This window comes from Passer montanus, unplaced genomic scaffold, assembly GCF_014805655.1.
Source record: "Passer montanus isolate IOZ18808 unplaced genomic scaffold, ASM1480565v1 scaffold32, whole genome shotgun sequence".
In the NCBI taxonomy this organism is placed as follows: Eukaryota; Metazoa; Chordata; class Aves; order Passeriformes; family Passeridae; genus Passer; species Passer montanus.
Window position 1 is genome coordinate 2,786,147 of NW_024367930.1, and position 23,688 is coordinate 2,809,834.

The 23,688-nt window shown below is 39.5% G+C and overlaps 1 protein-coding gene across 6 annotated transcripts in view; it reads left to right on the forward strand.

The window, feature by feature from the left end:
* Nucleotides 1–23,688, forward strand: part of HECW1 (HECT, C2 and WW domain containing E3 ubiquitin protein ligase 1) — a 249,286-nt gene that overhangs the window by 188,637 nt on the left and 36,961 nt on the right. For all 6 annotated transcript variants that reach the window (XM_039714992.1, XM_039714993.1, XM_039714991.1 and 3 more), the window contains 9 exons: nucleotides 2,402–2,552; nucleotides 6,844–6,974; nucleotides 9,546–9,667; nucleotides 12,498–12,683; nucleotides 13,320–13,454; nucleotides 19,043–19,148; nucleotides 19,321–19,417; nucleotides 21,333–21,416; nucleotides 22,411–22,520. In XM_039714992.1, the coding sequence (XP_039570926.1) occupies nucleotides 2,402–2,552; nucleotides 6,844–6,974; nucleotides 9,546–9,667; nucleotides 12,498–12,683; nucleotides 13,320–13,454; nucleotides 19,043–19,148; nucleotides 19,321–19,417; nucleotides 21,333–21,416; nucleotides 22,411–22,520 (1,122 nt within the window). The remainder of the gene's footprint in view (nucleotides 1–2,401; nucleotides 2,553–6,843; nucleotides 6,975–9,545; nucleotides 9,668–12,497; nucleotides 12,684–13,319; nucleotides 13,455–19,042; nucleotides 19,149–19,320; nucleotides 19,418–21,332; nucleotides 21,417–22,410; nucleotides 22,521–23,688) is intronic.

Here is a 23,688-nt window from a genome sequence, read left to right on the forward strand (position 1 = left end):
TGCAAGGAGCATGAGACACACAGTTCATAATATTTCAGCATGCCAGTGTCAGCCCATGGTTTCAGGTGGACATACCTGTAAATCAGTGAATGAAGCAACACTCACTGACAGGTGTAGTTCGTGTCTGTACATGCTGCTGCTGTATGTCTGACACATCCAACAAGTGACAGCCTTCTGGAAGTCATAATCCACTCTGACCTGATGTTTTCACTGTGATCTCCAAGTTCTGGACAAGCTTCCTTACTCCTAAGTTTCCAAATATCATGCTTAGAAACTTAGGAACTCTAAGTTGTGTTTAATTAGTGCAAAAGAGCCTGTAGAGATCATGGTGCACAGGGATCTATTATAAAACCTTGTTTGGCTGTGTAACTGGGTATATTTATTCTTGTTAAGTGTCCATCAGCAGACTTTAGACCAATATGACCAATTGGTTTCTTCTGTAAGCTGTCTGGAGTGTGGTTCTACAGCACTGCCTACAAGCTTCTAATCCTCTGTCGACCTATATCATTCTTAACTTGTTATGAGGTACAGCAATAGTGTGGAGTGAGGGCTAGGATTCATTCTTTGCCAGAAAACAGCAAGAAAAATTAAGACCTTCATTATGTTGAGCTGGATCATCTTTGATCTGGTCAAGGTTATTTCCTTGAGGATACCGCAGATAATGCATATCTACAGAAGGGCCATTTCCCACCCACAGTGGTATACCTGCCACCAGTGCCAACATGCTCAGCAAGGCTCTGACCTTCAACCTGCCTTATGTGTCAGTCTGATTTACCTCAATGTGCATATGTTGTATTTGATGTGCTTTTTTTCACTGTCTTGTGTTCTAGACATGGTTTTCACAAAGCTGTGATCTTGTTCTTGAAACATCTACCACATCCGTGGGAAACTTTACCTGGAGGAGGAAGAGAAAGTCCTCTCCTTAAATAATGTAGTGATTTTCACAGTGAGAGATGCTGCATGTGTGCCCATAGGGTTTGTGTCTCTAAGGACTGTGGTAGCTTTGAAAGAAGCAATGCATGTGTTTATGGCTCTTCGTGTCTCGGAGTCTTGCAGAAGATTTCTCCAAGGACTCCCAGCACCCATCTTTTAAGGTCTGTGGGATTCAGCTGTCAAGGGCATGGTCTTCAGACAGCCTACACTTGTCTGGGATCAAACACGGGAAGTAGATTTAGTCAGGGCCAGCATTCAAAGGATGGGAACTGGTCATGAAGGATCGGTTTCCAAATATATAGGAAAAGGTGCAATTTCCATCCAGCTCTTAGAACAGGAAATGAAATGCATAAAGTATGAAATTCAGATGATCCTGAATTTGATATAGAAAACCATAGGAGGAGTGAACTCATCAGGGAAGATGGTATCATAGTAAGAATATGGGAACATGAGGAAGTGTTTGCCCTCAAAGGTAATCACCATATGTGGATTTGTGTGTGAATGCGAGTGAGGTTTGCATCTAAACTCGTGTAGAAAGTATGTGCATGTATTTACATAGATATGTCATCAGCTGATGGGTCATGTGGGAATATGAAACTAGCAAGCCTAATTTATTCCATTTCTCCATGCATTCCAACCAGTTTGATACGTGGCTTTGCTAGCTAACTCACTTCTGAATTTCCTCTGTTACAAACTATTTTTTTATCTACATTACCATTTTCCACAAGCCATCATATACCAAATAATTTTTAGTTTTCAGTCATGGGAGAGCAATAACAGTAGCAGGAAACAATAATGTTAGAAGGCTCAATATTATTCTGCAAACTCTCAATCTAGTTTGCATTCATGAGAGCAATTCTCTGTTTAGAGAGATTTCTAAGGTATGTCCAAAGAGGCTCTGATCAGTATTCAGTGAAGCCTTTAATTGCTGTATGCTGTCCTTTGAAGCCACTTTGCAAACAGGAGAGAAATGAAACATGTTTGTTCTAAAACATAACCAAAAGAAAAAATGGAATTTGCCATATTAGCTCAGATGTAATCTTCTTGTAAGGGTTGGTTCTTTGTGGCTACTCCGACCTGCGGTGAATCCAGCCAAGCAGTATCCCTAATTGAAAAATTACCTGATCCTTTTAAAAATGTAGCCCCTATGTGTCACTATTTTTTTCATGTGCTGTGCTAGTGAACTTCATGGCCTGTGTGCTGTGTACGAAATGTTTCTGTATATGCATATTCTGCATATATGTATATAGAGACAAGCAAATAATAGATACACTTACTTGACTGTGTACTTGGAATATATACACATGGTATGTATTGCATGTAGGCTATATATATATATATATAGTATCTCCTGTGTGTATATACCCTGTCTGTCTATGTATATGTGTCTGTATATATCTCCCACACGCAGGTTTTCTGGAAGACATCCCACTGACAACATCACCCCTTCCTTTTTTTTCAACCCTAGATTGGGAAGCTCGGATAGACAGCCATGGGAGAGTGTTCTACGTGGATCACGTCAACCGCACCACCACGTGGCAGCGGCCCACAGCCGCAGCAACGCCGGACGGGATCCACAGGTCTGGCTCCATCCAGCAAATGGAGCAGCTGAACCGCCGGTGAGCGTTTGCACTAGAAGGGGAGGGAGTATTCTTCCAAAGCATGGAGTCGCTTTTGCTACTTAACTGTAGCAGTGCTGTTGATGGGTCAGCTCCTAGTGCTGTGCTGCAAAGATTTTTGGAAACTGACTGGAATTGCTGCCGTGTGGCATTTCTACCCAAGCTAATTAGGCCTGTTGAAAGGTCTGTCTCCTTTCCCAGGGCAGGGCCCTGCTCTCATAGGACCGTGCACATTTCTAGAGGTAGACAGGTCTGTTTAGTGTTGCGCTGGGCCCTGTAAATCTGTCAGTTCATTCTGAGCTGGCTGAGATACCTCTTAACATCGTCTATATTTTAGCTTTGTTTGACTAGTTCACACATAGATTTGTTTATCATTTTCTTCTCATGCTTGCTTTTTAGACTGAATTTAAGAGGAAAGAAAAAATAAACAGTTGGCAGTTGGTCAAAAATCTTCCATTTTTGCTTAAAAAGAGGGTTTGTGTTTGTTGTTTTTTGGGGTTTTTTTATTCCCTGTTTACTATAATGATGCCCTTTCTAGAAAAGGATAAGCAAGACTGAAATTATGTTTTAATTATAGCATATAAAATGCCACAAAAGTTTTTTGGCCTTTTCTTCTGTGCTAAGATAAAGATCTGCAGCTGAGAGAAGGATGCAGAGTTTAAAAGTGCTCTTTTCAGAGTACTTTGAATAGTTTGGGAGCTGCTGTGCCCTTAATGAGGCACTCTGGGATAACAGGGCCAACTTAAACTGACACCATCAAAACATTCTTGAAGAGTAATCCTTTTTTACCAAAATGCATTATTTTGAGTAGTATTTCATAGCATAGTTATGTCTTGCAGAAATGAGAGAATCTGCTCGGTATGTGTTTTCATTATAGGTTTGCTCATAAGGCCTCAAGCTGCCATGTTAATATTAAAAAAACCCAACAAAACAAAACAAAAAAAACCCTAAAGAAAGTGAATGTTTAATGTAGATTCTTTCAAGAGATTTACATGACTTCATTGCCATTTTAGCCATGTCAAAGCTCAGACTATTTGGCTACCACTTAAGCAAGTTATCTGCCACAGAAACCAGAAAGCTGTTGTGGAGATACATCCAATTTTTTTTTTTTTTCTTTTTTTTTTTTTTGAGGTTGAACTCATGGAAGTACAAAACAATCATAAAATGAATAAATGCCTATAAGAGTGATTTACCAGTCTGTTAGTTAATGCAGGTTAATAAACCAGCTATCACAGCAGAAGTTGAAATGTAGGCATTGTCTTTGTGACCTCCTTCCCTCATATCATTCAGTGTTTTCATGGAGGCTGTCTGTCTCTCTTGGGTGTTAATTGACTATCTCTGGTTTGGGTTGGGAATTGAGCGTTAACAAGTTTGATATTCTTTGAATCTATCCATTTTTAGTATTCATATATCCAGTTACAAAGGGAGAAGTATGGAGTTCTCAGCAGTGGCAAATCTCTACTTATGCATGTTCCGTTGGAGACTTTGCAGTTTATTAAACGTGAAATGTCATGGCTTCTTGGGACTAAGGAAGAAAGCTGGTGATTCTCTCCTCTCTGCCAAGGAGCTCTATTGTTTTGAGAAGTTGAATAGAAATATCTCCTATTGTTACCTGTGAACTTTTCCTAAGATATTAGTAAAAAGGAATTCATACTGAATCTCCTAAGTATTTGCCCAGCAGCAAGTAATTTTTGTAGTTTTAACCTGGCTGTTATATTTTTTTAAGTTATTCTAGTCCTAAATCTAATTTTAGATATTTCATCTCTCCACATTTCAGGAATGTCAGGATAACTGCTTTTCATACCTAATATCAACACTGTGGAGGATTGGACTTTGTTTTAAGCCCTCATTTCAGAATTCTGCTTTGTTGTGTTTCAAACTTAATGATTTGAAATGTTTTTCAGCAAACACACCTGAGAGCCATTTTAGGTGAGGCAACAGCGAACATAGACCTTGCTGATAGAATTAGCAGCAGCCTGAACTTTTGCTCTAACCTCAAACAAAATTTGGACTCAACATCACTCTGCAGTTTGAAAAAGCTTGGTGACTCTTCTTTTAAACAAATTTACTTTTTTTTTGCTTCCTGGTTTAATTTGTGTAAGGGAATGGAAAGACCAAAATATTACAAGGAAGCTTGGTATTTCCAGCCCTGCCAAAACCACAAAGCTTTGGAAATTCTGCTTGAAAAAAAAAACCCATAGGTGTGATTAAACCTAGTCCTGCTTTCCTTCTGTGCTCCAAGCTTCCCTTTAGCTGTAAGAGCCACTTGAGAATACAGGGAATGTAAAACTGGAATCCAGGTGTTGGGCAAACACCAAAGAAACATGCATGCTTCTAATTTTAAAGGCCCTTGCTCATTTTCTGGAGCACTACCTGACTTGCTTACTTGTTTGTCAAGCAGATAACAGCCCTTGTTGTTCAGGCTCTGTTGAAAGGATACTTTGCAGCATATGTATGTCTAGACTTGTCTTTGCATTAGTTTGAAAGATAATAATCAACATAAGAAATTTCAGCCATCATGGTTAGGACAGCCACAGTGTGGTATTTCTTAAGCTCCATTTCTTTGACAAATCACTTAGAAAGGAGACTGAAATTTCCAGAGGCATTCCTGTAACTTTTGCACTTCCAATGTTTTCTCCAATTACTTTGGCATTTTGGGGTATTTATATAAGATTATTTTATAGCATTGAGATGCAAAAGAAATGCATAGCCTTTTGTTGGCATACAGCTGCTGTTGCTCTTTGAGGTTCACAAGTGGGGATTTTCTACCATCTAATTAAATTGAAGGTACAGCATTTTTCTATATGTGTGCTTATATCCCTTGATTATATGAACCTGGGGGGTTTTGTGGTTGGTTTTTCCTTTCCTTTCAATTGCATGTGGGTGTTGTAAAACTCCTCCAGTACTGGAATGGAAATTTCATTCAGTTGTCTGCAGTCAAGTGAGTAAAGCTGCAAAATGTAGGTCTAAAACAGGGTTTAAAGCTGCAGTAAATTCCTGCTGTTGCAAAGCCTGCTATCAGAATTTCCTTGTAAAGATGGATGTTTTCTTAAACTATCAAAATATACATTAAATGTAGCTTTAAATGACTTTGGGTGCTGGAGGGGGACACATAACATTGTGAAATTTTAGTATAAATCTATTAAAGCTTTAATTACTTTTTTCTTAATTATCTCCAGCCCTTTCACCTAAGATTGGTTTGCAGTGAGCTACTGGAGATTATGTCTTTTGAGATATCAAAAAGCCAAACTCTAACTATTGTCTTTAATGATCCTGTGTCACTTTGAGGAACGTACTCATGGCTAACTTCTAATTTGGCATAAAGTGTGCATTAACAAATAAAGAGACAGAAAGTAAGTAAAATCTGTAAGTTGGAGCTTGAGCTGAGGAAAGCAAAGAGTGTAAGTCAGAAAAATTAAGGACAAAGAATGCTGGATCAGATTAAAAACAGGCAGCAAAGCCATCCTGCTTCAAATGCACACGAAAATGCCATGAAGAAAGAAGAATTTAAAATATCAGGATGGAATAAAAGCTAATTAAAATAATTAAGAGTCTGTTTTCTAGCTTTGCTTTTCTTTCTCTTTCTAGTTCTTTTTTTCATCTTATGCTTTCTTTTTCTTCCTTTCTCTCTTTCTGTATAAAATGCATTTATAATACACATAAGACATCCTAATTTGCCAGTAGAACCAAAGAAAGAAAACATGTTCACCAATTCATCTGTCACTATGAGTGAACAAGTTAAGGAGAATTTGATTTCTCTAGTGTGAATTCAAAACACTCCAGGCTATTTGTTCTTCATCAGGTAAAGAAGATTTATTATCAGGGTTCAGGATGCACATCCAGTAATTTAATAAGAAAGACTGAAGGTCACTCGGTGCATCAGAGGGTTGGTCCTTACTTCATTGGTTATGCTTTAATAAAGCTAAATGAGAGGACGAACCCCAGTCCACCTCTAGTTTTGGGTTCCAGATGTCCAGATGTTTTAAAGGGAAGCCACGAAGTAGCAGCACGTAGCCTAAATACGTGTCTAAAGTTTGAGTATTCCTGACTTGGCACCCTCTGTGGCTATTTGTTAGTCAGTGAGAAATGCCAGGTTTGCAGAGTACTGGTTGGCCTAAGTGTGAGCAGCTGTACCAACTGCAAGAGAAGAGTCAGCTGTGCTCTTACTCTGTTGTACACTGAAGACAGAAATATTGGAGTCATTCAAACTGTGCTGATTGTTAAAGCAGAAAGCAACAGAAAGCACCCCTATTAACTAAATCATGTTGTTCCTTTCTATGAATGTATCTAGGTACCAAAACATCCAGCGAACCATTGCAACAGAGAGGACTGAAGATGATGCTGTGGTAAACAACAGGGTGGAGAGAGTTCCCACTGGAGGAGGAAGTGACTCTGAGGCAGAGCCTTCCCAGCCAAGCCCAGGTATGGGGCAGCAAAGCTTCTGAGTGGCATGTTCAGTGCCATTCAGTTCTGGGGAAATCTGCATTTCCAGGGGAGACTGGAATTTTGTTATACGAGGTTGAAAAACCTAATTAAAAAAAAAAAAAGACCTGAAGATACTGTTTTTAGATGTGCACAGTGCTGGATACAACAGTTTCAGTTCTTCTTTAACAACTGTTCAGACAGACAAAGCATTTTTACCTTAGTAAAGGGCCATTTGAAACTAAAATGAGAGAGGCATTTTGCAACTGCTAGGTGAATACTATTCACCTAGTAGTTGCAAAAATAGTGCTGTCTTATTTTTGTGGCCATGTGATTTTTAGCTTGGGGCATTTGCAGTTTATTTTTGTTAGGCTTGGCTTCTGCACTGCCACATTTGCCCATGTGGTTGCACCTGCAGCGGCCCTGGCATCATGTATGTGGTTTTTAAAGGTGTGGTTTTGTGATAGCTGTGAAGCTGACCTAAGTGAGGGCTGTCACCAAAGAAGGCACAGCTGTCTTTTTGTTCACCACTAATTTATGTGACAGAACCCCATACTACAGTGGAGAACCGAACTGCCTGGAGTTCAGTTCTCGGTGGAGAACTGAAATAGCCTGGCTTCTTGTCCTTGTCATTTATAGCCAGATTGGATCTTTCATCTGGTTTGTTAGATAAGGAAACAAGAGTGAGGGTCACTACAAAGCAGAAGAGGAAAACGTGTACCCAAGGCAGGATGGGATGGCAGGGGTCTCTTCTACTCTTTTTCTTGGTAATCACACTCCTACCAAAAATGTTTTCTCAAAACATTTGGGAAACCATAGTCTTAAGTGTTTGTTTCAAGTAGGAGGTATCAGCAATCAGTGTAATGCTCCCTATGCAACTTGAGACCATGCAAAAAATAACTCCCTGCTCTGTTAGCACCAGCAAAATGATTGACCAGTTGTGTTCCTTTGGATCACTCTTACCTTCACCAAACTTTATGTTCTGTATTGTCTGCTGTGCATAAACCCAACTTCTTGCTATCCTTTTGCCATCCCTCTGTAAATAGGATTGGTAATGGGAAAGAACCAGCACAGCATCTGCTTTAATTTTCTTAGTTTTCCATGCTGAATAGGAAAAAATACATAGAAAAATAATAATTTTTTTAACAAGTTTAGAAAAATATCCTATTTTATTTGTTTTGATCCATTAGGTTTTTTTAGCTTGAAAATCAGCTTTGGCCAAGGATGTTTAACACTTGATGCTCAAAGTTTCCTTACTATCTTTTGCATTGCAATTAAAGAGGGATTTCTACCTACAGTGGATCTTATAAGGATATCTCAGTTCTCTTATGTTAGAGAACTAGAAATGAGGTACACATTGAATTATTAGTATTTATAAGTAATGTAGCCATTACTTATGATATGTATAATCATTTAGTGTCATAGACAATAAAATAGTAATTTAATAGGGGTTGCCACCACTAAGTATTTTGTTCAGTTTATTATTTAACATGTACTCTTGTTTTAAACCCGAAGAGCTAATCAGTGTGATAAATGTTACCGTAAGTTATTAGGAAATGGTTTTTGCTATAGACAATTGCTTTGCTTTTGGAAGAAAACATCAATATTATATAAAATTCCAATAATTAGAAGGTCAATGATGGTGTAAACACATTAGGGAAAGAAAAAGCTGCAGTATTATACATTTGTTATTTGCCTTTTAATTTAAATGAAAAATGTCAGAAGGAATACAATTAAGGCACATTAATCCAGGTTCTAAGCTAGTATAAATCAATTTAGCTCCAGAAACTGACCCAGTCTGCAGTTTTAAATTGATAAAATAATATGATGTGCGCAGCAAGAATAAAAAAGAAGTTATAACCAATAATAAAAAAAAAATAAGTGAAAATTTATTTGCTCTGTTGATGACATCTGCATCCAGTTTTCTTGGACTGCAAATAAAATCTAGTTTTACCTGAAAATTCCAGAACACCGAAGCATAATTCAGTGATAGGGAGAATTTTTCTGGTAGCTAAAGAGCATTCTACCTCTACAGGGTTACATTCTCAGTGCTCAGTTCTGCTGCTGTGCTTCATTAACTGATATAGATTAAAAATAATGCAGTTGTGTCTGGTTTTGGGTTTTGGGTTTTTTTTATCATACAAGTCCCCAAGACCTTGGACTTGTCAAAACCAGTGCAATTAAAGTAAAGGGTAATGCTGGAATTGGAGATCAGATTTCTCTAAAATCAGCTGCAGGGGAAACCAGAATGGACCTGGGTGACTGAACCAAACCATTACCTGGTGGAAACTGCTGTGGTTACATTATACTTGGGGACAGCAGCAGACTTGACACAGAGTTTCATAAGCTACAGTTCAGGAAGGCATCCAGCTCCTGCACTGCTGTGGTACACACTGCATCACTAAACATAAGGACCTCCATCAGTTTGCTTGTCTTGGGAATGCCAAGGTAGGTGCATTTGGCAGGTGGTAGCTTTTTTATATCATAACTTCTGCAGCTGTTTCTGAAAGGTTAAATAACAGACTGTGCTTGCCACTACATTAATAAGATTCTGTGGCTTTTTTTTTCCAGAGATTAGGAGGGAAGGTTCCCTCTCTCCTGTGAATTCTCAAAAAATCACCTTGTTGCTGCAGTCTCCAGCTGTGAAGTTCATCACCAATCCCGAGTTCTTCACTGTGCTGCATGCAAACTATGTAAGTCACTATGATTTGCTCTCTCACGCTACTGATTTTTGAGTCCTAGTGCTGTGTCCCAGACCTTTAGGGAGAATGCACAGTGAATCTGAATTGTGTGACTTGGGGCTCAGTTGTCCTTTCTGAGCACCAGAGCAGGCTGGGGACACCACAGCCAGGCTGCTCCAAGGAGGCTCTCTCTGGGATTCTGCCTCACATGAGATAGTCCATGGCACAGAGAAGCTCATTACTGTTATCCTCCCAGAACAAGCAGGAATCCTTGGTTGTTTCTGTTGTCTGTTGCTGCAGGCAGTGAAGTTGTCTTTTGACCCAGCATCCTGAGAAATCTTACTCAGATAGCACCAAGTCTTACTCAGATACCACCAGAGGGAAAAATAACTCTTGCAATTTGCATTCCCAAAACAGGGGCAGGCATAAGTGAGTGAAAGAAATACTGACTTGTGTCAGTGTAGCTATTTTGGAAAAAGCACATATAAAAACAAATTTTCAAAATTCAAATAACTTTTTTTTTCCCATTAATGCAGTAAAACCACACATTTTGTTGCAAACCTGGAGGGGAGTGGAGAAAATGTAGTATCAGGAGGAAGCAGATAGGGCAGTCCCACAAGGAAATGCAGTCCTAGTTTGCCATAGTTGGAATTTAGTTCAACAAGGCATCTAAATATTACTTCGGACTATTTGGGAAGTCATCCATTTCTGGGTAGCAATGACCTTCCTTTTCAAAAGGAAGAGAAAGTAAAACACTGAAAGTTGCCTCAGCACAGTCTTTTAGCTAACTGCAGACATCAGGTTTTGGCTGTGGCACTTTGTGGATTGAAGCCAACCATCCATCTCCAAGCATCTGCCAGAGATTATCACCCATGAGATCCTGACAAGGAAGGGATGTATTAACTCATCTGACATTCCCTGAACTAGGTTGTGGAGTGCAGATAATTTCTTCCATTAGCAGGGTGCTATATGATGATTTATAGCTGGAAGCAATGTAATTTTTGACGAGCATGGTTGTTGGAAAAATGAGCAACTGATTCCATAGTTGTGTAAAGAACAGCTCACAAGAGACTAAATCCCAATTTTATTAGTGACTGAAATTTAAAAAAAACAGAAAGAAGCCATCAGTTTTATCTTAAAAACTTGTCTGTAATGTGAGAACCAGAATAATCTATTAAAACATCTGTCAAATGGTCATGCAGATACTACTTGTACAGGAATAATGCACCACATAACTTTTGCCTTAACACGAATGTAATAATTTAAACAGAAGCCCCTATTAAAATTCCAAGCTATTAATTATGCTACTGAAGTTGGGATTGGAAAATATTACCCAGCAGTTAGAATTAAAGAGAAAATCTCTCATTTTTCAGATATTTTATTTCCATGAAGAGATAAAACTACATTACACTCTTTGTTTCCCTAGTGCAGCTTAGAGATATTCAAGGCAGTCATTGATCATACATTAGATTAAATACAACTTTTGTTATGTAGTAGGCTGGGATTTTAAAAATCTGTGACCATGAAGCTTTCCTGGGTTATAAGCAGGTCATATCTTCAGGGCAGAGATCATATCTCTATGATTTCATAGCATTTACCAACCCTTGCCATAATTAGGAACCTTGTGCTACAGGGAACATTCTCAGTGGTGTCGCCACAATAAATCCTTACATAATAAAGATTATACCTGTAGATGTTTTATTGAATTACAGTGGTTAAAATGCACTAAATGCACATAAAAGTTGAGAATTCAAAGCTGCTGGGTCTGATTCTCTGGACATATTCCAGGTCTGCACAGTGGAGCTCTTCACTTAAGACAGGAGTCCTCCAGTGGTCTTTATTACTCTAATGAGTAATCAATCCTTTTGGCTGACCAGCAAACCAAGACACTCATTTTTTCTCTAATAAAAGATTCAGGAGATTTTTGTGAAGTTTCCTACTCTGTCTTAAGGAGCTTTTTCCCTGAAGTGAAGGATTCAAAGAGTAGCCTGTGCATGGGCCTGTGTGTTGTTAGCACAAGTATTATTTTGTGATGCTCTATCATTGAACACACTGAACAACACACACTGAACAACAAATACAGTTCACTAGGCCCCTATTCTGCAATCAGATCAGTTCACTCCCTTGAGCTGCCTCAGGCCACATTCCCCTAGAGGTGTATTTAATGCCCATTGTGAGATACAACTCGCTGCCTGAGGGGTGGCGTTCATTGGACTCATGGAAGTGTCTCCATCTGACAAGCCTTGTAGTCATCACAGAAACAAATACTCCATTCCAGGAAACAATTCACATTTTACAAAAATAGACAATTAAAAAGTGTCTGTTCCTGTCCTGTGGCTGTATAGTCACCATAAAAAAGGTAGCAAGTCATATGGAGACATTTACTCTGGGGTCCTCTTAAGTTCATGAGTCCTACCATGCACATCTTGATTTCAGTTATAGCAAAAATAGATGTTCACAGCTGTCTTGCATCTCTCTGGCACTGCTGAGGCACACAAGCAGTGTTTCTGTCAACCAGTAAAAGCAATGAAAGGGTCAACAGGTCAACTACATGCACCTTGAGTGTGTGATGTTTCAGCTGACCATTTTTGAAGTGCATTAAAAAGGCAGTTCTTACACAAGCTAACTGTGCATAATGCGTGGGATGGTTCACTTTTCAGATTGTATTTCTTAATTCTGCATATGCATGTAAAGTAGTCATTCAAATCAAAACAATGAGATGGAAGGGTTTCTTGATTCTAACAGGATTTGTTTCAGTTCTTCGGGCACGTGGCCTGTGAAATAACCAAATATGTTTTGGCATCAGAACTGGGTTTCTTCTTCTTTGTTATCCATCTCATAGAGTGCCTATCGAGTCTTCACCAACAGTACCTGCTTGAAGCACATGATTCTGAAGATTCGTAGAGATGCTCGTAATTTTGAGCGGTATCAGCACAACAGAGATCTAGTAAATTTCATCAACATGTTTGCTGATACCCGACTGGAGCTTCCTCGTGGCTGGGAGATAAAAACTGACCAGCAGGGCAAGGTAAGAGTGCCAACAAAACTGATCACTTGTTTAACACAGCACACCAGACTATGTGATTATTAAAAGTTCCTTCCTTCTTGACTCAAAATCAGTGAAGGGTTAGTTTAAACAACACAAGCAGCAAGGAGAGTTATTTTAGAAGCAGGAAAAAAAACTTCAAAGTTTCAAAGCATTTCTAGCTTTCTGTAGAATATTGTATATAATACCAAAGAATATTGTATATAATACCAAAGCAAGACAGCATTGGACAGGCAACAATGTTTGAGCCAGAGTAGATCTGTTGTGACTGCAAAATTTGACTTAGTGTCTCTCTGCCTTGAATGAAGCTTTGCTGACCGTCCTCTGAACCACCAAATATGTTAAAACAGCATTTCCCAATAATATTATTCTCTCCTGTCTTGTTTACATCATGGCCATTGCACATGATTTTGGTCTACACAGCTTCAGATATTTTTTTAAGAGCTATTTGAGTAGGCCAGTTGAGTCCTGTTGTTTGCAGATGCCTTCCATGGACTACACTTATCCAAGGTATTTCCCACATACAGTTGCCAGTGGTTTTCCTGCTGCGTTGCCGCGATACCATCATAGGGCTGTCAGCCTTCTTATTAAAGAAACCATTGTTCCTTTGTGTTTCAGTCTTTCTTCGTTGACCACAATAGCCGTGCTACCACCTTCATAGATCCCAGGATCCCACTGCAGAATGGGCGTCTCCCAAATCACCTGACTCACCGCCAACATCTCCAGCGGCTTCGTAGCTACAGTGCTGGAGAGGTAACTGTGCTCATATAAACTCAGGAACTTTTGACAGCATCTTCTCTAGAATTATAAGAACTTCTTATATTTTAAAAGCATTGAAACAGACTGTCTTGTGAATGTCAATCTTCCAAAGACAATAAGGGATTTTTTTGTCTTTCTGAAGAGCTTATTTCAGAGCTTGCTGGTTTATATTTTCATGATTTTCTGACTAAAATAATAAGCAAGTAAAGCATAACTGATGTGAAGTGATTTTAACAGAATAATCCATATTTGACATCTTGGCCTTGCTTTATTTAAGTTATTCATTAATTTTTTTATAGTCTGATACCTCATATGTTTCTTCATTCCCCACTGTGACACTGTACTCTGAAAAATAGACTCCCTAGAAGTAGTGTAGTAATGTGTGCTGAGGTTTGCTTTCCCAGCTTTCAGTCGCATTAAATATCTTTCCTATAGATCTTGGGGATGATTTTTATCACTGGGGGCCATAGATATGATTGAAATAAGCATAAATACTGTGCTTGCATTGTGGATTTGAGTAGGAAAAAGTACCAGCAATCACATTCTTCATATAGCAAATCCATACAGTGAAACATTTGTAAAGATTGTTGCTGAATAGAACTAGAGATGAACTATTGTGAAAGGATCTTTCTCTTCCACAAAAATATCCAGAGAAATGCTTGTGAAATTAGCATCAAAATTTATTGCAGCAGGACCGGTCTGAATTTCTCTCACTGCCAGGTGGCTTGGGATTAGGAGCTGAACAGGGTGGGTGGTCAGTTCTTCAGGACCAAAGGCAAACCAGGCATAAGTAGCTTGGGCATGTGCTCTCTATCTTGGGTGAATACAGAGCCACAGTTTTTGAAGATAGAAGTGTATCAATGGATCTGTTTCAGTCATATCTTCCGACCAGCTTAGCAACTTCCCTCTGCCAGCAGCCTTAAGTTTAGTGTTGCTGCTGTGATTGAATTAATGGCATGACTGTGATAGCCACCTGCACCATGATTCATGCTTGGGCCCATGCTTGCCTGAGGCTTGCTTGCAAATTTGCCATGTCAGGGACAGAAACACCCCTGAACAGCTCAGATGACCTTGCCCAAAAAATACACTTGGTTTTGCAAGTACTGGCAAGGCTGGCATGGAAAAATATGCAATAAACCCAAAAAAGCCAGTAAAGGGTAGGAAATCAAAAGTATTGAATACTTTTGAGTAATCTGGGGAAATGAAAAACTGTTCTTTGAAGCCACTGTTCTGGCATGATCAGCCAATGAAATAGTCACCTCCTAGTCTTAGTGGCTCAGATCCCACAATGCTTCTACACCCTTGTCATAGCCAAACTTCTTTGTTGTAGTCAAGTAGCTTCCCATTTGGAAGTGTCTGCTGCTGCACTGGAAGGACTCCCATTGATTTCCAAGGACTTTGGATTGGTGCCTAAAAGTCTCTCATTTACAAGGAAAATATCCAACCCTTTACAGCTCAGTCAATTTATTAAGAGCCTCATATTCCATGCCATTTCCTCTAAGTGCATTTGGATGCTCTTTGGCCTATAAATCATGTCTGTAGACTCACACGTGGGGCTTTGTCCTGACCATGTGTCAGCTGTCTGCAGTTTTGCTGGTTTCTTTGCTGAGCAGATGGTGTGGCCTCTGGAAGCTGTCACCAGGACAGTATGAAGGACCACGAAGGACAACTCACCAGTTTTCAATGTTATGTACATGTGTCAAAGGAGCCTGAAGGACATCAGAATAGTGAAGTTGTGGTTGCCAGAGAAGGCACAGAAATGAGCCAGGGTAATGAAATAAAGGACCTCTGCAAAAACTTCCTTTGTTCTGTGTAGATTACTGATATTAAATGGCATTACATATTAATTTGGAAAAAAATGCTACAAGTTATTTATTAAGCACTTATTTAAGGGTTATAAATCTTTTACAGAAGAAAGGGGATTGTTGCTACTCTTAGTTACGTGATTTTTGGAAGAAAAGGTCGGGTAGCTATAGTGGATATCAGTAACTAAAGTGTAGGTCACTAAGTGATTCATTTCCTTCTGCCACTTCTATAAACAGAACAGTTTGTAAGCACTTTCTATTCCCTCTAAAGGACTTCCCACCTGCAGTGAAAGTCAGCATCCATGATTACAGGGTAGAGATTTTAAAGACAGCAAGAGGAAGGAAGCAGGCATCCACAATGGAGAGGCAAGAGGTACTGGTTAGCGAGAAGCTCAGAGAAGGTGCTAGAATATGGCAGTATATATATCTCCTTACCAACACAAACCACAACAAGCAAGTAGAAGGATTCAAATGGGCCTTTGAAATCCAGCAGCAATATAAAATCCAGGAAAAAGTATTACATCTTGAAAGGCTCCTCTGGTAGTTTGGAAACTCCACTCTGGTTGCAAGATTCCAGTATCAATATCAAAGCTGTTAAAACCTGACATAAATCTGTCAATTACTCTGCACTACATGAACCAGGTCACTAAGTCATTAGAGGGGTCACTCTTTATTTTTTATTAGAGAATAATGTGCTAATCAAAATTAAATTATTCAATTAGAAAGTTAAAGTTGACAAGATGATTGTGAATGAATACTAAATTGGGGCAATCAATTGTATTCTATTAGCTAAGAGTGGAAAGAGAATTGTTAGCAGAATGGAAGTTAATTAGAGGGCTAGGAATTTTCCTGTTGTGTTGCCAGAAAAAAATTGTTTGGAGGTGTAAATGTGCAAAGACCAAAGACAGCATGAGCAATGCCTAGAATTACATCACCGGTTTATTGAGGTGTGTACAGAACTGGATTCTTACAATCTAGATGACTTTAGCTCTTAAAGCAGAACTGGAAAGACGGGAAGAGGGGAGTGAAAGTTTCTTTTCACAGTCACTGTACACATTTCCTTCCAAAATTCTTGCTCCAGAAGAAATATGTTCAGGCAGTGGAAAGCTGAAAAAAGAAATGATGACAAGAGCAAAAAGGAGGATCCAGGCCCAGGCTGGGCAGAAGTACCATGCAGTCCCCAAGTGATGACCAAATAACAGCTGGTGCTAATTGTAGCTATGATATTTTATGAAAAATCCTTTCCTAGGATTTTTTCCCTCCTGAGAGCTGAGGGCCTCAGGAAAGAATAACTATCTGCTGCTGTGGAATGCCACAGGTGCATCTTCCATTGGTCCATGTGGATTGTTTTCAATTGGTGACCCATCACAGCCTCCTGTGCCGAAGCTGTGAGCAGTCACAGAATTTTGTTATGCATTCTATTCTATTTGTGTTCTTTGTAGCCTTCTGATCATTCTTTTTTCTCTGTTCTTTTAGTATAGTTTTAATGTAGTATTTTAGTATAATATATAATATAATAAATCAGCCTTCTGAAATGGAGTCAAGCCTCGTGTCTCCACACATGGAGCATTCACGTCAACAGCTAATTTTTATGGGAGATATATGTTTAACTTCTCTTTTACTCCTCCCTTTCCCCTTTCTGTCTTCTGGTCAGTAAAATTATCTGTAGCAACAAGGGCATAGGATTTGTCTTTGTCAAGGATGGGTCAGTGATCACCCTTAAAAACAGGCTCACCCACCATCTGCATTCCCTTGCAAGTCTATTCTACAAGGACCTGAGGAACAGGCATCCTCACCTTAACTCCAGGGTTCCCTGGAAGTGAAGAAGTTGAGCCCTCCCAGACATCCTATCTAGTACAGCTGTTCATGGGCCAGTGTGTGATCCTGGCCATGCTGCTGACAAACATCCCAAGAAATGGCTGCTCCCATATGGGCCTCATGCCCACTGTGGCAGTGGATCTCAGGGCACCTCTTGCACCAAAGGTTCCCCCCTGTGCCATAGCATGGAGTGAATGCTGTAAAGGCCACCATTTGCTGGGGTGGATGCCTGGGTCGCAGGGGAAAAGCTGCCTAAGCCTGATCTAAACTTTCCTTGTGAGTTGGCCTGTGGGGGTGTTAGGAGGAGACAAAGGCAGTGAAAGGGTACAAATGAAATCCTAACTGGATGATGAAACAAAACATTCACCATGCACTTGCACAGCAGTTTTGTGTTTTAAATTACGGTGTGTTTGATTAGAATAGTTAAGATTTTTCATTGTTTAACCTGTGTGTTGACATGTATCAAATGCATTGACTGATATCTTGTTACATGTAAACATTTTAAGCTTTACGGGTTCCAAAAGGCAGCTTGCCAGGCACATTTAGTTTCCCAGTTTTTTGTGTATATCGAGTTGGAAGACTTGGCTTTTGGCTGTACCACTGAAAATGGGTTGGCACCGTTTGCTTGGATGCAGAGCTAAGCATTTAAAATATTGAAGTTGGGGTGATTTCTTCCTGGAGTAATTGCCAAATGCTATAATTTGTGCAGTAAGAAAGGAGCAGCTATTAGCCCAGTGGAGTGGCAATTGGAATTCCTAATGCATCTTGTCCTGATACAGCTTCACAGAAAAAGGGGGAGTGTCTTTAAACTGAAAGAGAGTAAGCTGAGATCAGATATTAGGAAAAAATTCTTTACTGTGAGGGTGGTGAAGCGCTGGAACAGATTGCCCGGAGAAGCTGTGGATGCTTCATGCCTGGAAGTGTTTTAAGACCAGGTTGGAGGGGGCCCTAGCAACCTGGTCTAGTGGAAAGTGTCCTTGCCCATAACAGGGTTGTTGCAACTAGAAGATCTTTAAGGTTCCTTCCAACCCAAACCATTCTATGATTCCTCTCTTGGCCTCACTGTGGCCCTATTCTGGAGGAAAACATGAGAGACGGGTGGGTTCCCCTCAAATTTCACAAATCTCCAGAAGGTTACCCAGCAAGTAATGCCTTAGTGCAAACATTGCCAGATGTCATTCTTTGCCTTTTAATATCATCACACAAAGTGTCTTCTCACCTTTTAAGAATTCTGATGTTCTGATTGATTCTCTTTACTAGATAATGTATTTAGAACAGTGGCTTTCTTTAAGTACCAGTAAAAAATTTCCTTCTTATTACTCCGTTTATCAGGTATCAGGTCTTTGGATAATGTTCTTATTTCCAGTGTATGTAATTCAGTTTCTGGTTATACAAGTTAGGCAGCCTTTTGGGACGATACAGCCTTTTTGTGTGCTATGATGTACATAAATATAACTTACTCATATTATTTCAAATATTAAATTTCCCTTCAACAACACTGAGTGAACATTGTAGGTTTTTTCTCTTTTCAAGCATTGTGGGTTTTTTCTCTTTTCAAAAACATTGCTGCAAAAACCTTGAAGTAATGCAGTTATACTAAAACAATACATGTTTGATACTACAGAGTATGTAGTACGATACTACAGAGATTTTATTTCCAGAGAAGTCCTTCACTGTAATACCTACATTAACGTGCATTTATTTCTGGTGCCTTCGGCACTGAGGAGGTGTGATAGCTCTGGATAATGGTGTACCTTCATTTGGAAGCACAGAATTACTTGCCTTTTTAAAATTGACTGGAGTATAAAGCTGTAATTTTCATGCATGCTTTCTGCCTTTCAGTCAGCATCATGGACCATTCTGAAGGTTACAGAAGTAAAAATGACAAATCTTTTAACTGGATGATGAGCTACTGGTGGTCAGTTTTGATTATTCTTTTCCTTTTCTCTGATGTTGTAGGCCTCTGAAGTCTCTCGAAACAGAGGAGTTACTCTGTTGGCCAGACCAGGCAATAGTCTCGTAACAGCTATTCGAAACCAGCACCATCACGAGGCATTACCTCTGGGTAAGCCAAGTTTTTTGTTTTTTCTTCTCAAAGCTCACAAAGGTGGGTTTTAGGACTCCTCATCAGCTGCGTGCACTGCCTCATGTTGCCCTGTGCCTCACTGGCAGTGCAGTGTGGCCCTGCAGAGTTCTGGTGACAAATAAAGCCTCTGGTTTGATTTTACGTTTTCCAGCTTACAATGACAAGATTGTTGCATTTCTGCGCCAACCCAACATTTTTGAGATGCTGCAGGAGCGTCAGCCCAGCTTGGCCAGAAACCATGCACTCAGGTACTGCTTTTTGCCAGACTGCTCTACCCTACTCCCAGGAAGCACTTTTTGTAGTGGGGAAAACCAAATTCTAGTAACTGTAGTACAAAAGATTAACTTGGAGCTCCTATGGAACTGCCAGCATTAAAGAGTAGATGGGAACCACCAGGATCCATGTGGTTACTATAGTTACTTTCCACAGACATCCAAGAAGTAAAATAAATATGGGCAAATAATGACCAGAAACTCCACCTTCACCTGCAATTATCACTTTGTTTTTCACAAGATAAGAGTTAAACAAGTGTTTGGATGGAAGTCAACAGCAAAACCCCAATAAGTCCAGCAGAACCAGGATTTTGCTTCATGGTTGGATTTACACCTCTGTAATGGATATAGTCACCCTAGATATTATAAAATAATAGGAACATTATTATGAAGTGGATTGTAGTATTGTCTTTAATCTTTCTCACTGGACTTAAAATTTCCAAAGTAGTTATATTATGTCTTTCTTTTTCTTAAGCCCATTCCCTTCCTAATAGATTTTTTAAAAACAGAAAAAAATAGAACCAATCATCAGTATAACTTATAATCATTCAAATTCCAAAGTTCGAATTAACTGATTTTGGCTAAGAACTTAAGCTGGAGTTAATCAATGTCAACAATGCCCATATGCACCAGCTGGGAGTTTGACCAGCTTAGGATGTACTGTGCAATCAGAGGTGTGGCTGCAAGACTGCTGAAGGAGGAGAGGGCCTCCAAATTCCTGCAGTGTGCTTTCCACTGGTAGCCTTACTGACTCCTCATTTACCCCTGAGGGCCAGACAAAGAATTTTTTGGGTGTAAGGATTAGACTTCCCTTCTGGAGGAATTGATACATGCAAATAAAATGAGAAATAGAATGAAAAATACTCTCAGTATTCAAGATGTACATTTCTGTAACTGAGAAATTTTTATCTTCACCATCAAATTATTCCAGACTATTTTTTTTTCCTCAGCTGTAACTTGAATTCTCATTTCCCAGAGAACATATAATGCTTTTATCTCCTTTTGAGCAGAGAACAAAATTAACCAGTGATAGGGCTAGACAGCTTAGCCAGTGCATAATGAGATTTGTAACAGGATATTGAGCCTTTTGCCTCTAGGTCATTGCTGATTATACCTTGAGCCAGGAGTGATCCAAGCTACTGTCTAATGCTCATGCTGCAGGTGTTAAGCAAACTCCTAGGATGCAAAGTCCATCTTTTATGGACCCTGATTGCAAGGTTCTAGAGCACATCCTTGACTTGAGATATAATAGTTTGACTTAATACTAGAATAAAAATATTTGGAAAATTGAATGCTTTAGAAACACACTGATAGGCTGGGGTGTAGATGCGTATCTTCCATGATCTTAATCTGCTGGTAGGATCCTATCCTATGTTTCTCAGTTTTTATTAACTAAAGGTATGCTTTCATACATGCAACACATATTACACTGTATAACCTCTGTGTGATTAATTCACATCAAGCTTATGTTAGAGTGTTATTTCCCAGATGGAATTGACAGAGGGAAAGGAAGTGATATTACTGCAAATTCTGTTAACAAAAGGTGCTATGTTAGGCTTACACAAAAAATCTGCAGTTGGTGACCTGACATATATACATGAAACTGGAGGATAGAGAATTCTGTTCTCTAAAATAGGGAATAAAATCTCTTTCTTTTGGATCAGTAAACTGAGTGATGGAGACAGAATTTTTTTTGCAAGTTTGTTAGGAAGATTAGAAAATGAATCAGGCATATAGGATGTTTGCCATTTTTATAAGGAGATAAACAGAAACTGGCAAAATGCCAAAGAATAACTACCCTATACATGGCTCAAGCTGTGATAATGGCATGTTTTTTTCTGGTTTTGTATTTTTTTTTCTTCTCCTCTCCATAATATCACTTATGTTTCAGGGAGAAGATCCATTACATTCGGACAGAGGGTACACATGGGCTCGAAAAGTTGTCGTGTGATGCAGATTTAGTAATTCTGCTGAGGTAATCAATTCGATCAATAGCATAATGTCATTACTTACAGTACCAGAGAAACTTTCTGGCTCTTTCTCAGCATAATTGAAAAGATTTTGTTAAACCAGGTCATACTGATAGCCATCCAAAATGATTCAGCCAGAGTGTATCTGTCAATTTGTACTTCCTGGAAGGCAGCCTCCATCAGTGCAGTAAATCCAGCCAGCTCAGGCAGTATGGCTGTTATCAAGTAGCAGATAAAAAAGAATCAGGTCAAAAACGTTTCCTTCTAATAGAAAAAAAAAATCTTGCTTTTTAAAGAAAGAAAAAACAAGAAAAGAGAGGAAAAAATCCCGTCTTTCTTACTATAATAATGTAACTGCTCATGAAATTGATAATTTTGCTGCAGCAGTGCTGCCACACATGCATGAAACCTCAATGTGCAGTGCTGTGGGCATTGTTTGGGTAATGAAGATGAAGCTTCAGTTTTTACTGGAACCAGAGAGCTTAGTCTTTAAGTTCTACTTCTCCTCAGTGCAGCTAAGAACTTATTGTCTTGGTCTGAGATGGGAAATGCTGCATTACCCAGGTGGGATTGGTGTGCTGTAATAGCACTGCCTAATGCCAGAAGTTTACAGCTTATTCCCATCATTTCAATTCAAGCAGTCAGAGCACTGAACTACATGAAAGTGGCCCGAGTAAAAGAGTCTGGGAGACTGAGTGCACTTCTTTACTTCTCTCTGCTAATGTGTTGAAGGTGCTCCTGTTTCCTATGTAACTTCATGTCTTTACTCTCCATCAGTGACTGAGCTATCATGTTAGCATGAAACATCTATTAAAATTGATTTTGTTCTTCATTGCTAGTGACCAGGCTGTCTTTGGGAAACCTATGGATTTTTTTAATCCCTGAGTTCAGAGATGCACCCAAACATCTGACACAATGAGCTTGCACCATACTGCGTATTTACGTTCTTTCATGTGATGAACGTGAACTAAATCTCTCCTTATGACTTTTTGCACGCAGCCTTTTTGAAGAGGATATCATGTCCTACATACCACTGCAGGCTGCCTTCCATCCAGGTTACAGTTTTTCTCCTCGCTGCTCACCCTGTTCATCACCCCAAAACTCTCCAGGTAAGGAGATGGAAAATTAGAAAAAAATTTTGCATTTGTGGTATTTCTTCTGATAAATAGAAAAGAGGAGACTCAGAGCCAGCATCAACTGTCAGCCTGCTAATTCCAGTGCCCACTCTGAATCTGATCCCAGCTGCTTTTTTTGCTGGATCAGTTTCCAGTGCTGCTGTATATCTACTGATACATACCTTTTTGTATCGCTGGAAAGGATTAGGATAAGAGAGTGGTGTACTCCAAGCATAAGTCACTGACATGGAAACACATTCATTTTATGTGACAGCAGCCAAGAGCACCTTCCAAATTGAAGGTGTGTTGCAGCACTTCCCGTACTCTTGTAAAGTTCAGTCTCCTCCACTCAGTGTTCCAAAAACTTCTCTTCTTCCCAAGGCACCTCCATTTTGAGACCTGAGGGGATCATCTTCATCATCTAGCCTGACCTCCCGTGTTGAACCCATTAACTTAGGTTCGACAGGAAACACATTTTCCAGAAAGACATGCTGTCTGAGAAGGTTATTTCCAGCTGTGCTATGTCTCTGTAGTTATTGTTTATGCTATAGAAATTTGAGGAGCTAATGTCTCCCTTTTGCCAAGAGACACAACCCCCACCGCAGCCTCACTGCGTGGCTGTGTCCAGTGGCCATTTTGAGAGAATCAACAGAAATATGATCTGAAGAAATCCATTTTTGGCAGAGGTTTTTGAGCATGCATTTAAATTATCTGATTTCTAACAAAATTAAGGGACAAGAGAAGTTCAAATCTTGGATGTGGATGTGGAAAATTGAAAGGTTTTTTGACGTGAAGAAGTTAAATGCTAAGCCCTTCTCTACAGGAGAACAGTGTTCTGTCAGAATGTCCTATTTTCATTAATGAGTTTTAACACCATTGTGAGTACAAGTTCCCCTTGTCTATATCAGGACAGGTCATAAGCAAGTCTCCTTCAGGACAAGAATCCAAGTATGTAGCATAAATGTGACTTAGGAGACTGTTCTTGTGAAAACACAAGGGCAAATACTCATTTCCAGAAACACACTGTCTTACTGCTAATTTGTGTCCTGGTTATAGAGCCCATGAGAGCACCCCTTCTCTTATGTCCTGGGGGAAAACAAAAGGCTGACAGAAGAAAGAAGTGTTGCAAGGGATTCTGTTTGTGCTGGATGTATTTTAGTAC